This window comes from Xenopus tropicalis, chromosome 9, assembly GCF_000004195.4.
Source record: "Xenopus tropicalis strain Nigerian chromosome 9, UCB_Xtro_10.0, whole genome shotgun sequence".
In the NCBI taxonomy this organism is placed as follows: domain Eukaryota; kingdom Metazoa; phylum Chordata; class Amphibia; order Anura; family Pipidae; genus Xenopus; species Xenopus tropicalis.
This window is the reverse complement of record NC_030685.2, coordinates 51,651,396-51,665,359: the sequence shown is the minus strand read 5'-3', so window position 1 is coordinate 51,665,359 and position 13,964 is coordinate 51,651,396. Positions and strand designations below refer to the sequence as shown.

Below are 13,964 nucleotides of genomic sequence, written 5' to 3'. Positions count from 1 at the left end.
CCTTATTGGATGCAAAACAATCCTATTGGGGTTAATTAGTGTTTTATTGATTTTTTAATAGACAAGGTATGGAGATCCAAATTACAGAAAGACCCCTTATCCGGAATACCCCAGGTCCCGAGCATTCTGGATAACGGGTCCTATATCTGTATATCCCAGTTAGTTTGTTAAGAGCTTGCCTAATTTAGAAAAAAAGTGGCCCAGTGGAATTTCTAGGATAGGGTCCTTCACCTGAAAGGGCTCAGACTGGATGTGGCCTTCCAAGGCATGCTCATGGCCCTTAGCCTGCCTTTTACACATGACCTAATTTAAAAAGAATCTGTGACATATATAATTACCCCAATTAAACAACAATGCTACAATAAATTACCAATATAATTAATGGGTTAATGAGTCAGATTAAGGGGGCAAGCATACCTGTAATGGAGTGCACAAAAAATATGTGAGCCACAGTGGAGGAAGAGTAGCAACCAGAAGCAGATAATAAACAGCAAAAGAATAGCACAAAAGAGAGATTACAAAAGCACCCCAAGATCTACAGACGGCCAGTGAGGGTTAGAGCTGGGAATCATGAAAAAGTGAAGGTGAGCAGGTAACCAGGTGAACCCTCCAAGACAGCATAGTTCCCTCACTTCTGCTTCAGAAATTGTAGCCTAAGCCCCCAAAGCAAGCAGGGTGCAAAGAAAATGTGAAACACTGCATGAGAAGCAATTAAAGGCTGATTAATATTATATTCAGTTGCTGGCCTATATTCAGCCTCATTCACTTCTAATGATGAACCTTAGTGAGTCTTCCTAGGACATCAGAAATGATATCTCCTCCACTAGTCTGGTAAGTTTGTATCTGCCCATTCTTATTAATTAAAAAGGACATGAAAAAGATGAAAACAGTGACAGCGAAACCGAGATTCCCAGGATATCTGATTCCCAAGTAGGAAAACTGTACAAGAAAATGGGAGATCATTGTCCTTCTGGATAATAAAAACTGAGTGCTTGGAAAATCAGCAACCCTAAATGCAAGGGCATTTGTTTTCCCCAAATCATTTTATGGATCCCTGTGATGTGTCCTAGTAGTTTGAACCTGAACAAAGATGACCATAAGTCCAGAATCAGACCCCATCAATCTGGACTGACGTTCTAGGCCTAATTCACATGATCAGTCAAAAGACAAACTCTTACAGATTCATCTGTCTGATACCTATCTTTAACTCCATTGGGGCCAAGTTAAAGGACATATACTGTTTTATGTCTGCAAAAGCAACATCACATAGGTGTTGCTGCTGCTGAAAGTTCTGTTTATTTCTTTGTGAAAAAGTTCCCCTGCTATTGTCTACAGTGTCCTCTAATGTACATGTAAAGAGTATTAACTTTGCCTCACAAGTTACTTTTTTTTGAAGGAGACATATTGGATAAATGGGAAAAACCTTAATTTTGTAGGCAATTTTGAATATATGGTGCTGGTTTCACTTTGGGCTAAAATTAATCCTATCTCTAAAATGGCCCCTTTATTGGAGCTCCCTATAGATCCTATTACTTTGAAATGATCACATGTTTGAAATGAAGGGTGGACGTGTCCTAACATTCCATGCCAGAAGCACAGTAGAAGGGGGAGAGCCAATCACAGCCCTGCAGTCACACACACAAAGACAGGCTTCACTTCCCTATCAGGTCAGCCTAGCTGCTGATTAGTTCCTATCCTACAGTGCAGTGTACTGAGAGCCACCAGCTCCCCTGCACATCCAGAGAATTCAGCCAGAAAGAAGTGGCACAGGTAGGTGGGACTAGTGGCGTTTTGGTGGAATTTCTCAATAAATCAGTCTGAAACACAACTTTTTTAAGCACAATCCTTCTATATCTAAAGGAGTATAATTCACTGGTACATTCATAATTTTTATATATGTCTCCATTAAAGAAAAACAGCCCTGACTTTGGTAATAGTTTAATTGTTCAATTCCAGTTTGTAGTTTAGTTTCTTCACACTCTTTCTGGCTCAATGTCATTCTAAAGTATCTGCAAGGAACAATAACACACTCTTTCAATTACTCAGCTGCAAGGGGTCGATGACCCCTTCTGCAACATTTGGGATTTCAATATACTCATGACTCATCATGTCATGCACATACTACTTGTAATGTAAGCATGCATGTTGCACAGCTCAATAAGGCCATGTCATGACAAACAGGCTTGGGATTCTGCAGCTTTGTGGTAAGCCACACCAATAGAGGCTGCAAAGGATAGACAGCCAAAAAAGGGTACTTTCCAAGGAGCTATATGGCATTTTTTTGACTCAGCTGGCCCATCAAGAAGCCTGAAAGCCTGGCTAGTAAGTCTGCAGGAGAGCTCTGAGAGATAGAGAAGTGTCTGTGAATCCAACATACAGAAGTCTATGTGCCTGTATACACACAGTTGTATGTGCAGAGGTCTGTAATATTTCTGAAATTGATGTGGCACTGGTATGGAGATCCAAATTACAGAAATACCCCTTATCCGGAATACCCCAGGTCCCGAGCATTCTCACTGGTATGGAGGAAGTCTTTTTTTTTATACTCTTTTGTTACCCCTTCAATCTGGCTACTGAAGTCAGATTTGTATCTGTGTGTATAAATTGTCAAAATGTTTCTCTAGACTTTATATTTTCAATATTATAAAAAAAAAATCTAACAACAGTTCCCCTTTAATGTTTTTCTCTGGAATATAAACAATTACATAGACTTGTCATAATGGACTTTACTTTACTTCCTTCCATTACCTACTTCCCCCATGCAACAATCGGAATCCTACTACCTTAATCCAGCTCTTTGGCCACTTCCCTAATTCCACTTTTACACACAATGCCTGTATTAACTAGCCATGTTCGCGCAGTTAATGGCACTTTCTTTATCCCACATATGCCTATTTCCCGCATTCTCATGCTCTATATCTGTTTACACCATCCACACTTTCTCTGTGAGCTTTGTCGTCAGTTTGTAGTTTCCCTCCACACTCACTTCTCTGTCTGTATCTCCTGTATTGGCCGCTCCATTACCTCACTGCTGAGAGGGAGGGGCCGAACAAAGTAGCATTCATGCATTGTATCAGGAGCGCTCTCCTCTCCCTCCTGTTCCACAGGAGTTTCTCCCTCCTCCCTCTGTAGTGACATACAAACTTCTGCTGCTCCTCCCCTACTGCAGTGCCTGCCTGGGAATCCCGGCCCTAAGCCACACTTCTAACCGGGACCTTGCAAAGCGTTTAACCCCTGTATCGTCGCAGCAGTCCCATTCCTATTCAGCCCCGGAAATAGAGGAGCAGAGCTGGATAATCCAGCCCATCCCGAGAGACCTGCCTGGAGTGGCTTCCTCATTCCACCTCTCCCCTCCCTTTAGTCACTCTTCTTCCTTCCGCCTCCATGGGGTGCCTACTGCTCTCTTGGGATACTCTCAAACTACCTGGATAATAAAAAGAAAAGCTTTATTTCGATTTTATGTAATCTTTTTCAGTTCAGAAAAAACTTCTCATAAACTTTGTAAGCTTTTGGGACCCAGGTGGCCATCCACCTGCATTTTGCGCCTTTTTAATTAAGGACTGAACCTAATTAATGAAACAGTTGCACTTGCTTTCCTCCATGGAGTAAACATAATTATGGAGCATGCTGAGTGCAAACGATAAACCTTCCAAGACTTTGCACCTGTTGCTCCCAGGACACAACAGCAGGATAACAAACTGACACTTTTTTGTGTGCAGGGATTTGGCAGCCTTTCGGTTTTTTTTAACCCTTTGACATATAATTTTTGTGAAACTCAAAAAGGAATAAAATGAAAGTAACCGTTTGCTTTGGGAAAACTGGAATTGTTGTTCCTTGTAAAGATGGAAAGATGAGTGTGAGAGAACTAATCCAGCAGGCTGCGCAGAGATTCATCAAAGCCAAGGAAAAAGTAAGATCCCATAATAATGCAAATGTGACAGGTGTGATTTGTGCTATTGTGCAATGCATTTTATTGGATGTTGGAAGTAGGAACTCAAGGAACCTTGCAGTTTTTTTTAGTTTGTAAACACTTTATTGATTTTAAATTACATACAGAATGCACTCCATAAACCCCAACATAACAGCCTGGGTGCTAATGCCAGGAGCGACATCACTCACTGGTCTGACTCTTCTACTGTTTATATAAAGAATATACATTTATATGATATATGTCAAATGTGTATGTTATCAATTTTTTTTTTTGAGAAAGAAATATTGTTGCTATTTTTTTTACTTATTTTTCTATTAAGGCCCTCTGTTATTCATATTTCAGTCTCCCATTTGCACCACAGCCTGGTTGCTATGGTAAGTTGGACCCCAGCAACAAGACAGCTGCTGAAATTCCAAACTGGAAAGCTGCTGAACAAAAAGCTTAATAGTTCAAAAAACTATTAAAATAAACATACTAGACAGACAAGTAATACATAACTGCTTGTGTGACACAAGAGATAATGGTGCAAGTCCAATTTTCCGGCTTGACTGGAATTTACTACATAGTACGAAATGTCCAATGAGAGACAGAGAAGCACAGATAGGACATGCCAACAAAGACAAACATGTGCAGCTAGAAAGTCACAGGTAACTGGGGGAGGGGTTGCAAAACAGTTGTATTCCAAGGTAGTAAATCAATTATCACAAATCATATATTGGCTCTAATTATTCAGCTGCTCAAATACTAAGGGACATGACACAAGGCTTCTTGTCAATATGGTTAACGTGCTTGTCCAATGAGCCGCTATGTGGTCAACCATGCTGCCTGTTAACATTAAGTTATGTCATACGCAATAGCACATTGGTTACAAAAATTGAGCTTATAAAATCTATTGAGAAACACTGAAAAGGTGAGTAATGTAAAGTTGCCTATTTTAGCAAATCAGTTGGTAACTGAAATTGCAGGTGAAAAACTCTTTAACATTTGTTTTTACTGCAATAATTGTAAGTCCTTATCTGGATGAGCTCTACAACTTCTCTTTCAGTGATCATAGCATTCAGCACTTTTTCTTTGAATTAGAGCTCTTACACATAAGCTGGCCATACACGCACCGATAATATCGTACGATAGTCGGTGCGTGTATGGCAACTCAGTGAGGCAACTGATATCGGAAGACTCGCCGATCGGGCGGGTTAAAAATTTTGATTGGGCACCATTGAAGGCACCTGAGCAAAGTCTACCTTCAGGGCTCAATCGGCAGAAGGAGGTAGAAATCCTATTGTATCTACCTCCATATCTGACGATTCAGCCCTGAACGTCAGTGGAGAGTTGGAACGATCTCTGGTGTGACCGATGGTCGCACAAATGATCGAAAATCGCCACGTGTGTGGCCAGCTATTGGCATTTTTTTCTGTCTTTAGAAAGTATGCTGAGCCCATAAAAACACATCTATTGCATCAGTTTTTAAATGCAACTCTATTCTATTGGCTTCTGAACATGTGTCAAAGCACAATACAAAGCATGTGGTGTCTAAAAAAAGCAAATTCCATAAAAATGCCAGGAAAGGCAACCCTAAATGCATGAGAGTACCAAGAAGCAGAATATAAGGGAATAGATTAGCTAATGCATTTAGGTGTACTCAAACCTGTTTCTCAATCGAGCATCAAATGCATGAACAAACACTGAATGAATGGAATACGCTTGGGTGCAGGCACATGTAGCTGATATCCGCCAAAAAAGAGACTTCATATTTTCGGCGGATAATGGCTACATGTGCCTGCACCTGAGCGTATTCCATTCATTCCGGTGCAGGCACAGGTAGGGGCATTTTTGAGCATTTGGAGTGTTTTTTGGCTTGCCGAAAATACGCTCCATATGCTACACGTGGCATTAGCCTAAACCCCCGGCTTAGTGGGTAGCTTTTCAGTATCTTTTCCTTTGTAACTGAAGAAAGATGTTGTGCATCTTATCTTTGGGTGTGGTATTTGTCTAAACAGCAGGTATTATTGTCTAAACAGCAGGTATTATTACTCAGTACTAATGATGACATCTATTTAATATTAAATTTGTTTTTATGTTTTGTCCTGTTATCTGTAGTGGAAGATTAATTTTGCAATGAACAAGGCTGTCTGTATGAACCATTCATGATGATGATGGCTATATGTGTACTGTAATGAATTTGCTTTCTGGTATTTGTTTCTGTTTTATGGTTATGTTTAATTCTATGCTGCACATATCTGGCATTCCACACTGCCAACTCAATGTAGGTTAATTACTAGGAACAATTCCCATCACTAACTCTGCTTTTTTTTGTATGTGTAACATTTTTTTCAAGTGTAACCTTAAAGGCCTTAAAGGAGACATTTTATATAAAGTTCATACTCATTTATAATATTCATCCTCCCTCAAAATGTGAAATGACGCAGAAAGAAAGATGTTTTGAAAGCATTTTACCTCCTAAAACTGCCATTATATGACAGCTGCAGAGACAACCACTCAAGTCTGAAGCCAGAGCCAAATGAGACATGGGAGTGTTGCTTCAGTCTCCCACAGGAAGTGGTCACAGCACTGACTGACAGGCTTTACTCAGCAGTAGCAGGGAAAACTCCTCCCTCCTTCTGTGTCTCTCTGCTTGTGCTGCTGCCGGGGGGGAGGGGAGAGGAGCGAGTAGAGCAGGAACGGACTGCCTGTGACATCACTAAGCTAGGTGAGGTTGTGTCATTGAAGTCTATGAGGGCCAGTGGCCCATAGCCATATACTGAATAGTCTAAACTGGAAGCTGGCATAAGGTCTGGGTAGAGCACAGTTTTCAAGCAGTTATGGACATATTTGAACCCAAAGGCATTAAAATAAAAGCACTTCCTTCTATTTTACATTATTTTACATGGTTTAGTGCATTGTAACAATTTATGGTATATATCCCCTTTAAAGCCTCAACATTTAGAAAGGACATCTTTCATAAATGTGTTAAAGTTGTACTTGTGAAATTCAGTATTTCTTACTCTAAAATATGCTGGCAGGGATAATTTATTCTATAAACTAAACCTTAATTCTACTTAGGTTTTCAATCCTAAATTTGTTAAATAGCCACACACAACACAGAAACCCCTAATATATAGTATGAATAAATACAATTTTTATACAATTTTTTTAAATACAGCTGTAAAATAATAAATACATTCTCTTTCTGCATTATTTAAAATCCTGGCAAGGGAGGAGGGACTAAAACATTGATGTTACAAATTTTAACAACTTCTCCACAGAAAACATTCAGAAAGTACATTTACCCATAATGCATTTCACTCTTTCTTTCCTTATTGACATAACGTGTGCAGGGAATTGTGGGATTTGGAGGATTCAGGCTGAGGACAGTCAACTACTGTTACATTTTTTGAGCATCAAAGTAGTCTTCCAGATCAGCAGGTGAACAGTGGGTCAGGTTTAGGTAACTGTTCCAAACCATATTATTAAATTAAAATCATAAAAAGGTTGCATATTTTTTAACAGATGTATATTGCAAAGTTGCTTAAAAATTATGGTTAATTTTTAGAAAGTTTAAGTTGTGTCTGGGTGGAGTTCCTCTTTAAACTAATAAACTGGGTCAACTTGTTATCTACAAAACCCCCAGATCCTTCTCCATTAAGGATACCCCCAAAACACTACCATTTAGTGTATAAGTTGCATTTATATTATTTCTACCAAAGTGCATAACTTTGCACTTGTCAACACTGAACCTCCTTCTGCATGGAACTTATAGTTTTGCACAAACAGTACTTTCTATGCCCACCTCCAGGCCATTAATAAACAAGTTAAAAAGCAAGAGACGAATGACTGAACCCTGTGGTACTTCACTAACACTGGCCTATTTATCACCACTCTTTGTATTCTATCCTTCAGCCAGTTTTCTATCCAAGTACAAATAATAAATTCTATTCCAATATTCCTCAATTTTATCATTAACTTTCTGTGAGGTACTCTTTAGCAAAGTCCAAGTAGATGACATCCACTGCCATTCCAGCATCAAGCTTCCTGCTCACCTTCTCATAAAAGGCAATTAATTTAGTCTGGCAATATCTGTTACGCATAAATCCATGCTGAGATATGCCAACAAGTCACTGATTATTCTATTCCTCTGCTCTTCTAAGTCTCCATAGGACTCAATGGTACTTGACAGATCAAACCTGTTGAATTTTTATTTTACAAAAAAAAGTTAACTAAACATTAATCACAAATTATGGGCACATTTTTGAAAAACTCGAATTTTTCTGGGAATAATAACGAAAAAAATCGAGTTCTAGTGAAAACCCACTTGTAAATCTCAAAATTATCAAGTAAGAAAGAATCCGACTTTATCGCATAAGTGCTTAATGTGCCCCTTAGTCTATATAAGCATGCTGGTGATTATTGGATATAGAAGAAGTCATCTTGTAACATGTTTTCCTGCCAGCCCAAATGGGATCTTTGTAAGTCTAGACCCAATATTGGTTGGGCCTGTTTAAGTCAACCTTAGCCAGCAGTGTATGAAATGTAGTTATGACTTACGCCTGGGCCACCATCTTAAAATTTGGGGCCCTATGCAAGTTAGTTATATGCGGCCTCCCATAAACACAAGTGTGCTGTAATAAGATTTTGGTCACGCCCCTTTTGTGTGCAATATAAATAGTTGATGTTAATCAATAATAAGCAGTTCATATAAAGAGTTCTATTAATGTGGTAATTAACAAGTCCGTTCATTGGGGGTCAGTGGTGTCATAAGTTTGAACCTAACACTCTTCCTGACCCTGCTCTGATTGCTTAATTTTGAAGTAACATGCATAAGCTATTGACCTTTACAGTCGCTCGCTCTACCGAAGGGATCACCAGGTATCGCCAGTAACAGCTGTCTCAGACTGGTTCCTAACTGTGTCCTGTTTCCCTATGAAGCAGCAGACTGGGACAAACTAAAAACAGTAAGACATCTTGTAGCCATGCCTTTAGCTGAGCTAAGGAAATGCTTCCCTGATTGCAATTTTATTGTTATGCTGTCAGTGCAGCCCTGTAACATGCAGTTAGAAGAGACTCTTAAATGACTCCTGACTGTAGTTGGGCAATTATGGGAGCTGCAACATATAGCTATGGTTTATGCAGGAGCAGAGAAGAACAGAAGATCCTACCCGCACACCCTTAGCTCTCCAAAAACTTTCCGCTCGGTGCACACTGCTTGGAGGGATCGGCACCCTCCCAATTCCAATAGCCACAAAAAAGCACTGGCACTCAAAGCTGCAAAAATGGGACAAGCCCTATAAAAATCTTTAATGCGGATTAAAGATTTTTATAGGGCTTGTCCCATTTTTGTAGCTTTGAGTGCCAGTGCTTTTTTGTGGCTTATGCAGGAGCAGCACATCAGTAGTTCTCTTTTCCGATAGCTGCCTGGACCAGAAACAAATGTACACATTTGATCTAACTCCAAATCTGTATCTAGAATCCCTGCCACAGAGCATAACAGGACTTTTTTTTGTAGTAAACTTTGAAGTTTTATATAATGTTACAAGTTGTTTTTACTTAAGATGCTAGTAATATATTCCTGAAAATTAAAGATTAAAGGGGGGAGTTCAATTTCCAAAAAATTTCCCCCTGCCATTGTTTTCAAATAGTACACCAGCAATAATGATTTTTTTTAAATTTGCCACATTTCAGCAAAATCAGAGTAATGTCAGCAACAAATACAGCAATGGCAACAGCTTTATAAAGTTCAGGGAGCATGCTTAGTAGAGCTGATGTTAAACAATGTATTAAATATATTAACAAATGTATCTTATATATTAGATGTATCAGTTTTTGGAGACATCAACTCTCTTAAAGACTTGGTAACATGAAGAGGTAAATAATGAACCTTTAAAGGATAAGGAAAGGCTAATAAAGTATTAATCTCAAGCTACAGGCATACCTTCAGTTCTCTCAATAGTGCCCTTAAGTGTCCCCATATTTCGCCTGTTCAGATTATCAGAAGCTTCATAGGAAAAAAAAAAATGCTGAGCCCTGTAAAAAAAATTCCCATAATGCCTCGCTCCTGCACCAAGACCAAGACACATGCGCAGTTTGTAAGACTATGAGAATTCTTCCTGCTGATTGGCTCAGATCACACATTCCTAAGGGGGGGGGGAGTTCTTAGCATTCTTATGGGAAGGGGGAGCAAGAGAGGGGAAAGAGCTGTGCAGACTCTGGCACAGGAAAAAGGAGGCAAGAAATCTTGTGTTTCTTTTGATAGAGGACTCAGTGCAGCATTTGTGAGTGCTTATGGCTGTATTTATATAGACCTTTTTAATAAAGCTCACTTTTACTTACTAGTTTACCTTTCCTTCTCCTTTAATGATAAGGCTTAAAAAAAGCAGTTAAGAAAAGAAACCAATTTTATAAAGTCATTATATCTAGTGGTCTGTGTAAGATCAATGGAAAGTTTTTTGAAGGTCAACTTCCCCTTTAAATTTGTTAGTAGATGCAAATAGAGATTCAGTGTTTAAATATCTCTTACTGCACGTGTCAGAAATGTCAAACCTGGAAGTAAACAAAAATCTGTTTGTTTAATGTTGACAGCTAATACATACCATAGAAAATGCTACATTGTACCTATCAACTAACCTCAAAAACACTGGTAAAAATTCACATTCATATAGAAAATAATGCCCCCCTGTTGTAAAATGTCGGCATTACACAAGTAACATGAGTAGTTCCGTGACCATAGTTTAATAACGAGGGGCCACATTGGTGTTGCGGGCCCTTGGTTATAGTTTTGACCACGGAGGACGCAACGTTGAAACTGAGACAATGCTTGCAAACTGAAATAAGCTTTATTGCAGCACATGTATGTATGTATGTATAACTTTATTTATAAAACGCCACAAGGGTACGCAGCGCTGTACAATCTCACAGAATACAAAATTACACACAGGGAGGACAAGTGATATAATAAATAAATACAATAAATATATATATATATATAAGTGCCATGTGGTATGAGACACAGTAGGAAGGAGGTCCCTGCCCCGTAGAGCTTAAAATCTATATGTAGATAATAAGGCAGGTAAGTCAGATAAATAGAACAAACAACGCAAAGGCAGGTTTAAAAATACTAGAGCACACAATGGGCTAAGCAGTTCAAAGTCTAAATTCCAGTGGGAGTCCCACTGCAGGCCAGGGTGAATAAGTAGAGTAGTCAGGAAAACTACACCCCTGTAGGTCTCTTGAAAAATATATGCAAAAACCAGCTCATATCTAAATCAACCATTTTTATATAAATATACTTTTTAGAAGTGTGTGCCATTGGGTAAACCTAAATAGAAAATTGACATTTTAAGAATTAAGGACCATCTCCTGGGATCATAGGATTCACAGTGCACACAAACAAACCAGGCACACATACATGCTAGCCCACATGAGCCAATTAATAAACAAAGGTTTGTCTTTGCTACCACACAACTTCCTGTTACAGTTAGAGCTGCATTATGTGGTCTCTGGGGAAGCACACAGCCCATCACTAAATGGTGGATCAAGAGAAAAAATGCACTTAACATAATATAAACTATATAAAGTTTTCCTTTAAATACAATGAATAGCAGTGATCTGTATATGCTCAGAGGGCTGTATATACAATATTGGCACCTAAGGACTGTCAGCAGAATGGCAACCAGAGTCTGAGCCTGCAGCATTGTCACCAGGGATTTGAGCCTGCAGGCATAGAAAAAAAAGTGTAGCTCAAAATGTGTATGAGACCGATACCAAAGTGTACATGCTCAGTTAGTTAGACTATGAGTCAGCTTCCTGCTGATTGGCTCAGATATACATTCCTAAGGGGGAGAGTGAGTTCTTAGCATTCTTGAGGGAGGGGGGAGCAGGAGAGGGGAGAGAGCTGCGTGTCTCTGGCACATGAATTACATACACGACAAATCTTTTGAAAGAGAAGTCAGTGCAGTGTTTCTGTGAGTGCTTATGGCTGTATTTACATAGACCTTTCTGATAAAGCTTACTTAGTTTTTACCTTTCTTTTCTCCTTTTAAAAGCATACACAGGTGCAGACTCTTAAAGTACTTTCTTCTTTATAGCCCTTGAAAGCAGTTTATAAATTAATATGGTTCAGGAAGGTACCTCTAGCAACCGAGAAAAAGCCTGTGTAGCACAAAACATGTTCATCATCTTTCATGCTTAGTTTTGCCAAGGTGAACTACCTCTTTAAAGTCCTAGAAAGCATTTCATACGTTAATGTCCTGTTTATAAAGCACCAGAGAGCCAATAGAGTTTCTAACAGACACCCTAAATAAAGAAACCTATGCTAGATCCTTTGACCAGTACAAAAGATTAGTACAGGTATGGGACCTGTTATCCAGAATGTTTGGGACCTGGGGTTTCCCGGATAAGGGGTCTTTCTATAATTTGGATCTCCATACCTTAAGTCTACTGAAAAAACATTTTAACATTAATTAAACCCAAAAAGAGTCAGTTGGGATTAAGTACAAAGTACTGTTTTATTACAAAGATAAAGGAAATTATTTCAGTTCAGGTGTTTTAACATAGTACAGGTATAGGACCTGTTATCCAGAATGCTCGGGACCAAAGGTATTCCAGATAAGGGGTCTTTCCGTAATTTGGATCCCAACATCTTAAGTCTACTAAACAATCAATAAAACATTAATTAAACCTAATAGGATTGTTTTGCATCCAATAATGATTATTTTTATCTTAGTTGGGATCAATTACAAGGTACTGTTTTTTATTATTACAGAGAAAAAGGAAATCAGTTTTAAAATTCTGAATTATTTGATTAAAATGGAGTCTGTGGGAGACGGGCTTTCTGGATAATAGGTTTCCAGATAAGGGATCCCAAACATGTCACCCAAAATGAAAATTGAGGTTTGCACTTTACTTTTCAGGCTGGCATTTTAGTAATCCAGGTGCAGACTCTGTTAAAAAAAAAGAACTGTTAAAATTAGCTACATTATTTAGTACATTTCTCTGCAACATCTGTGCAATGTTAGCAACTATTTCATGTTCACCTTAGGACAAAACATTTTTCTAATTGATTTTGGCTTTAAAAAAAAAAAAATGAAGCTTTAACAAGATATTTAGCTCTGTAGCTCCTCTTTGCCAGTAATAAACAAACCTCTGATTTCTGTCCAGCTTGGTTTCTTGTTTCTGCCCCCTGCCAAAAAAAATCTGAAGCGCTATTGCACATGTGCCTTACTTCCGGTAATATCCATTGCCACACTTTAGCCAATCAGATCAATAAAATGCAATTAAAGGGGCATGCACAGTAGTACTGGATCCCGAACTCATTCTGTCAGCAAGGTCAACTGTTGCAAGTAGGGGGTTGATGCCCCCAGATGGGGGTGGGAGGGGGGAATCAGAGATTTCTTCAGGACTGGCAAACGGGTAGGTGCAGAGCTAAATATCTTGGTAAGGTTTAAAGGATCAGTAATACCAAAAAATTTAAAGTATATAAAAGTGATATAATGTACTGTTGCCCTGCACTGGTACAACTGTTATATTTGCTTTAGAAACATTATTATTATTATTATCATTATTAACATTTATTTATAAACATTACTGTAGTTTAGTAAACAAAGCTACTGTGTAGCCATAGGGGCAGCCTTTCAAAGGAGAAAAGGTACAGGTTACATAGCAAATAACAGATAAAACACCATTGCGTTGTACAAAACTTATCTGCTATGTAACCTGCACCTTTTAGGGCTCTGGCACACGGGGAGATTAGTCACCCGCGACAAATCTCCCTTGTCACGGGCGAACTACCATCCCACCGGCGAAAATGTAAGTCGCCGGTGGGATGGGACACGCTGCGCAGGCGATTTTGGCAAATCGCCGAAGTTGCCTCGCGAGGCATTTTTGATTTGCCGAAACCGCCTGCGCAGCGCGTGCCATCCCACCGGCGACTTACATTTTCGCCGGTGGGATGGCAATCCAGAGAGATTAGTCGCCTGCGAACAGGGAGATTTGTCGCGGGCGACTAATCTCCCCGTGTGCCAGAGCCCCCTTATCCTTTTTT

At 39.2% G+C, this 13,964-nt stretch overlaps 1 protein-coding gene across 5 annotated transcripts in view; it reads left to right on the top strand.

Annotated features, from left to right (window-relative positions):
• Positions 1–3,028: 3,028 nt before the first annotated feature.
• pard3b (par-3 family cell polarity regulator beta) overlaps positions 3,029–13,964 on the top strand; it is a 673,678-nt gene continuing 662,742 nt past the window's right edge. For 2 of the 5 annotated variants that reach the window (XM_031893388.1, XM_031893387.1), the window contains exon 1: positions 3,029–3,910. In XM_031893388.1, the coding sequence (XP_031749248.1) occupies positions 3,791–3,910 (120 nt within the window). In that variant the 5' untranslated portion in view covers positions 3,029–3,790. The remainder of the gene's footprint in view (positions 3,911–13,964) is intronic. The other 3 variants (XM_002936393.5, XM_012970974.3, XM_004917753.4) reach the window with 3 other exon arrangements.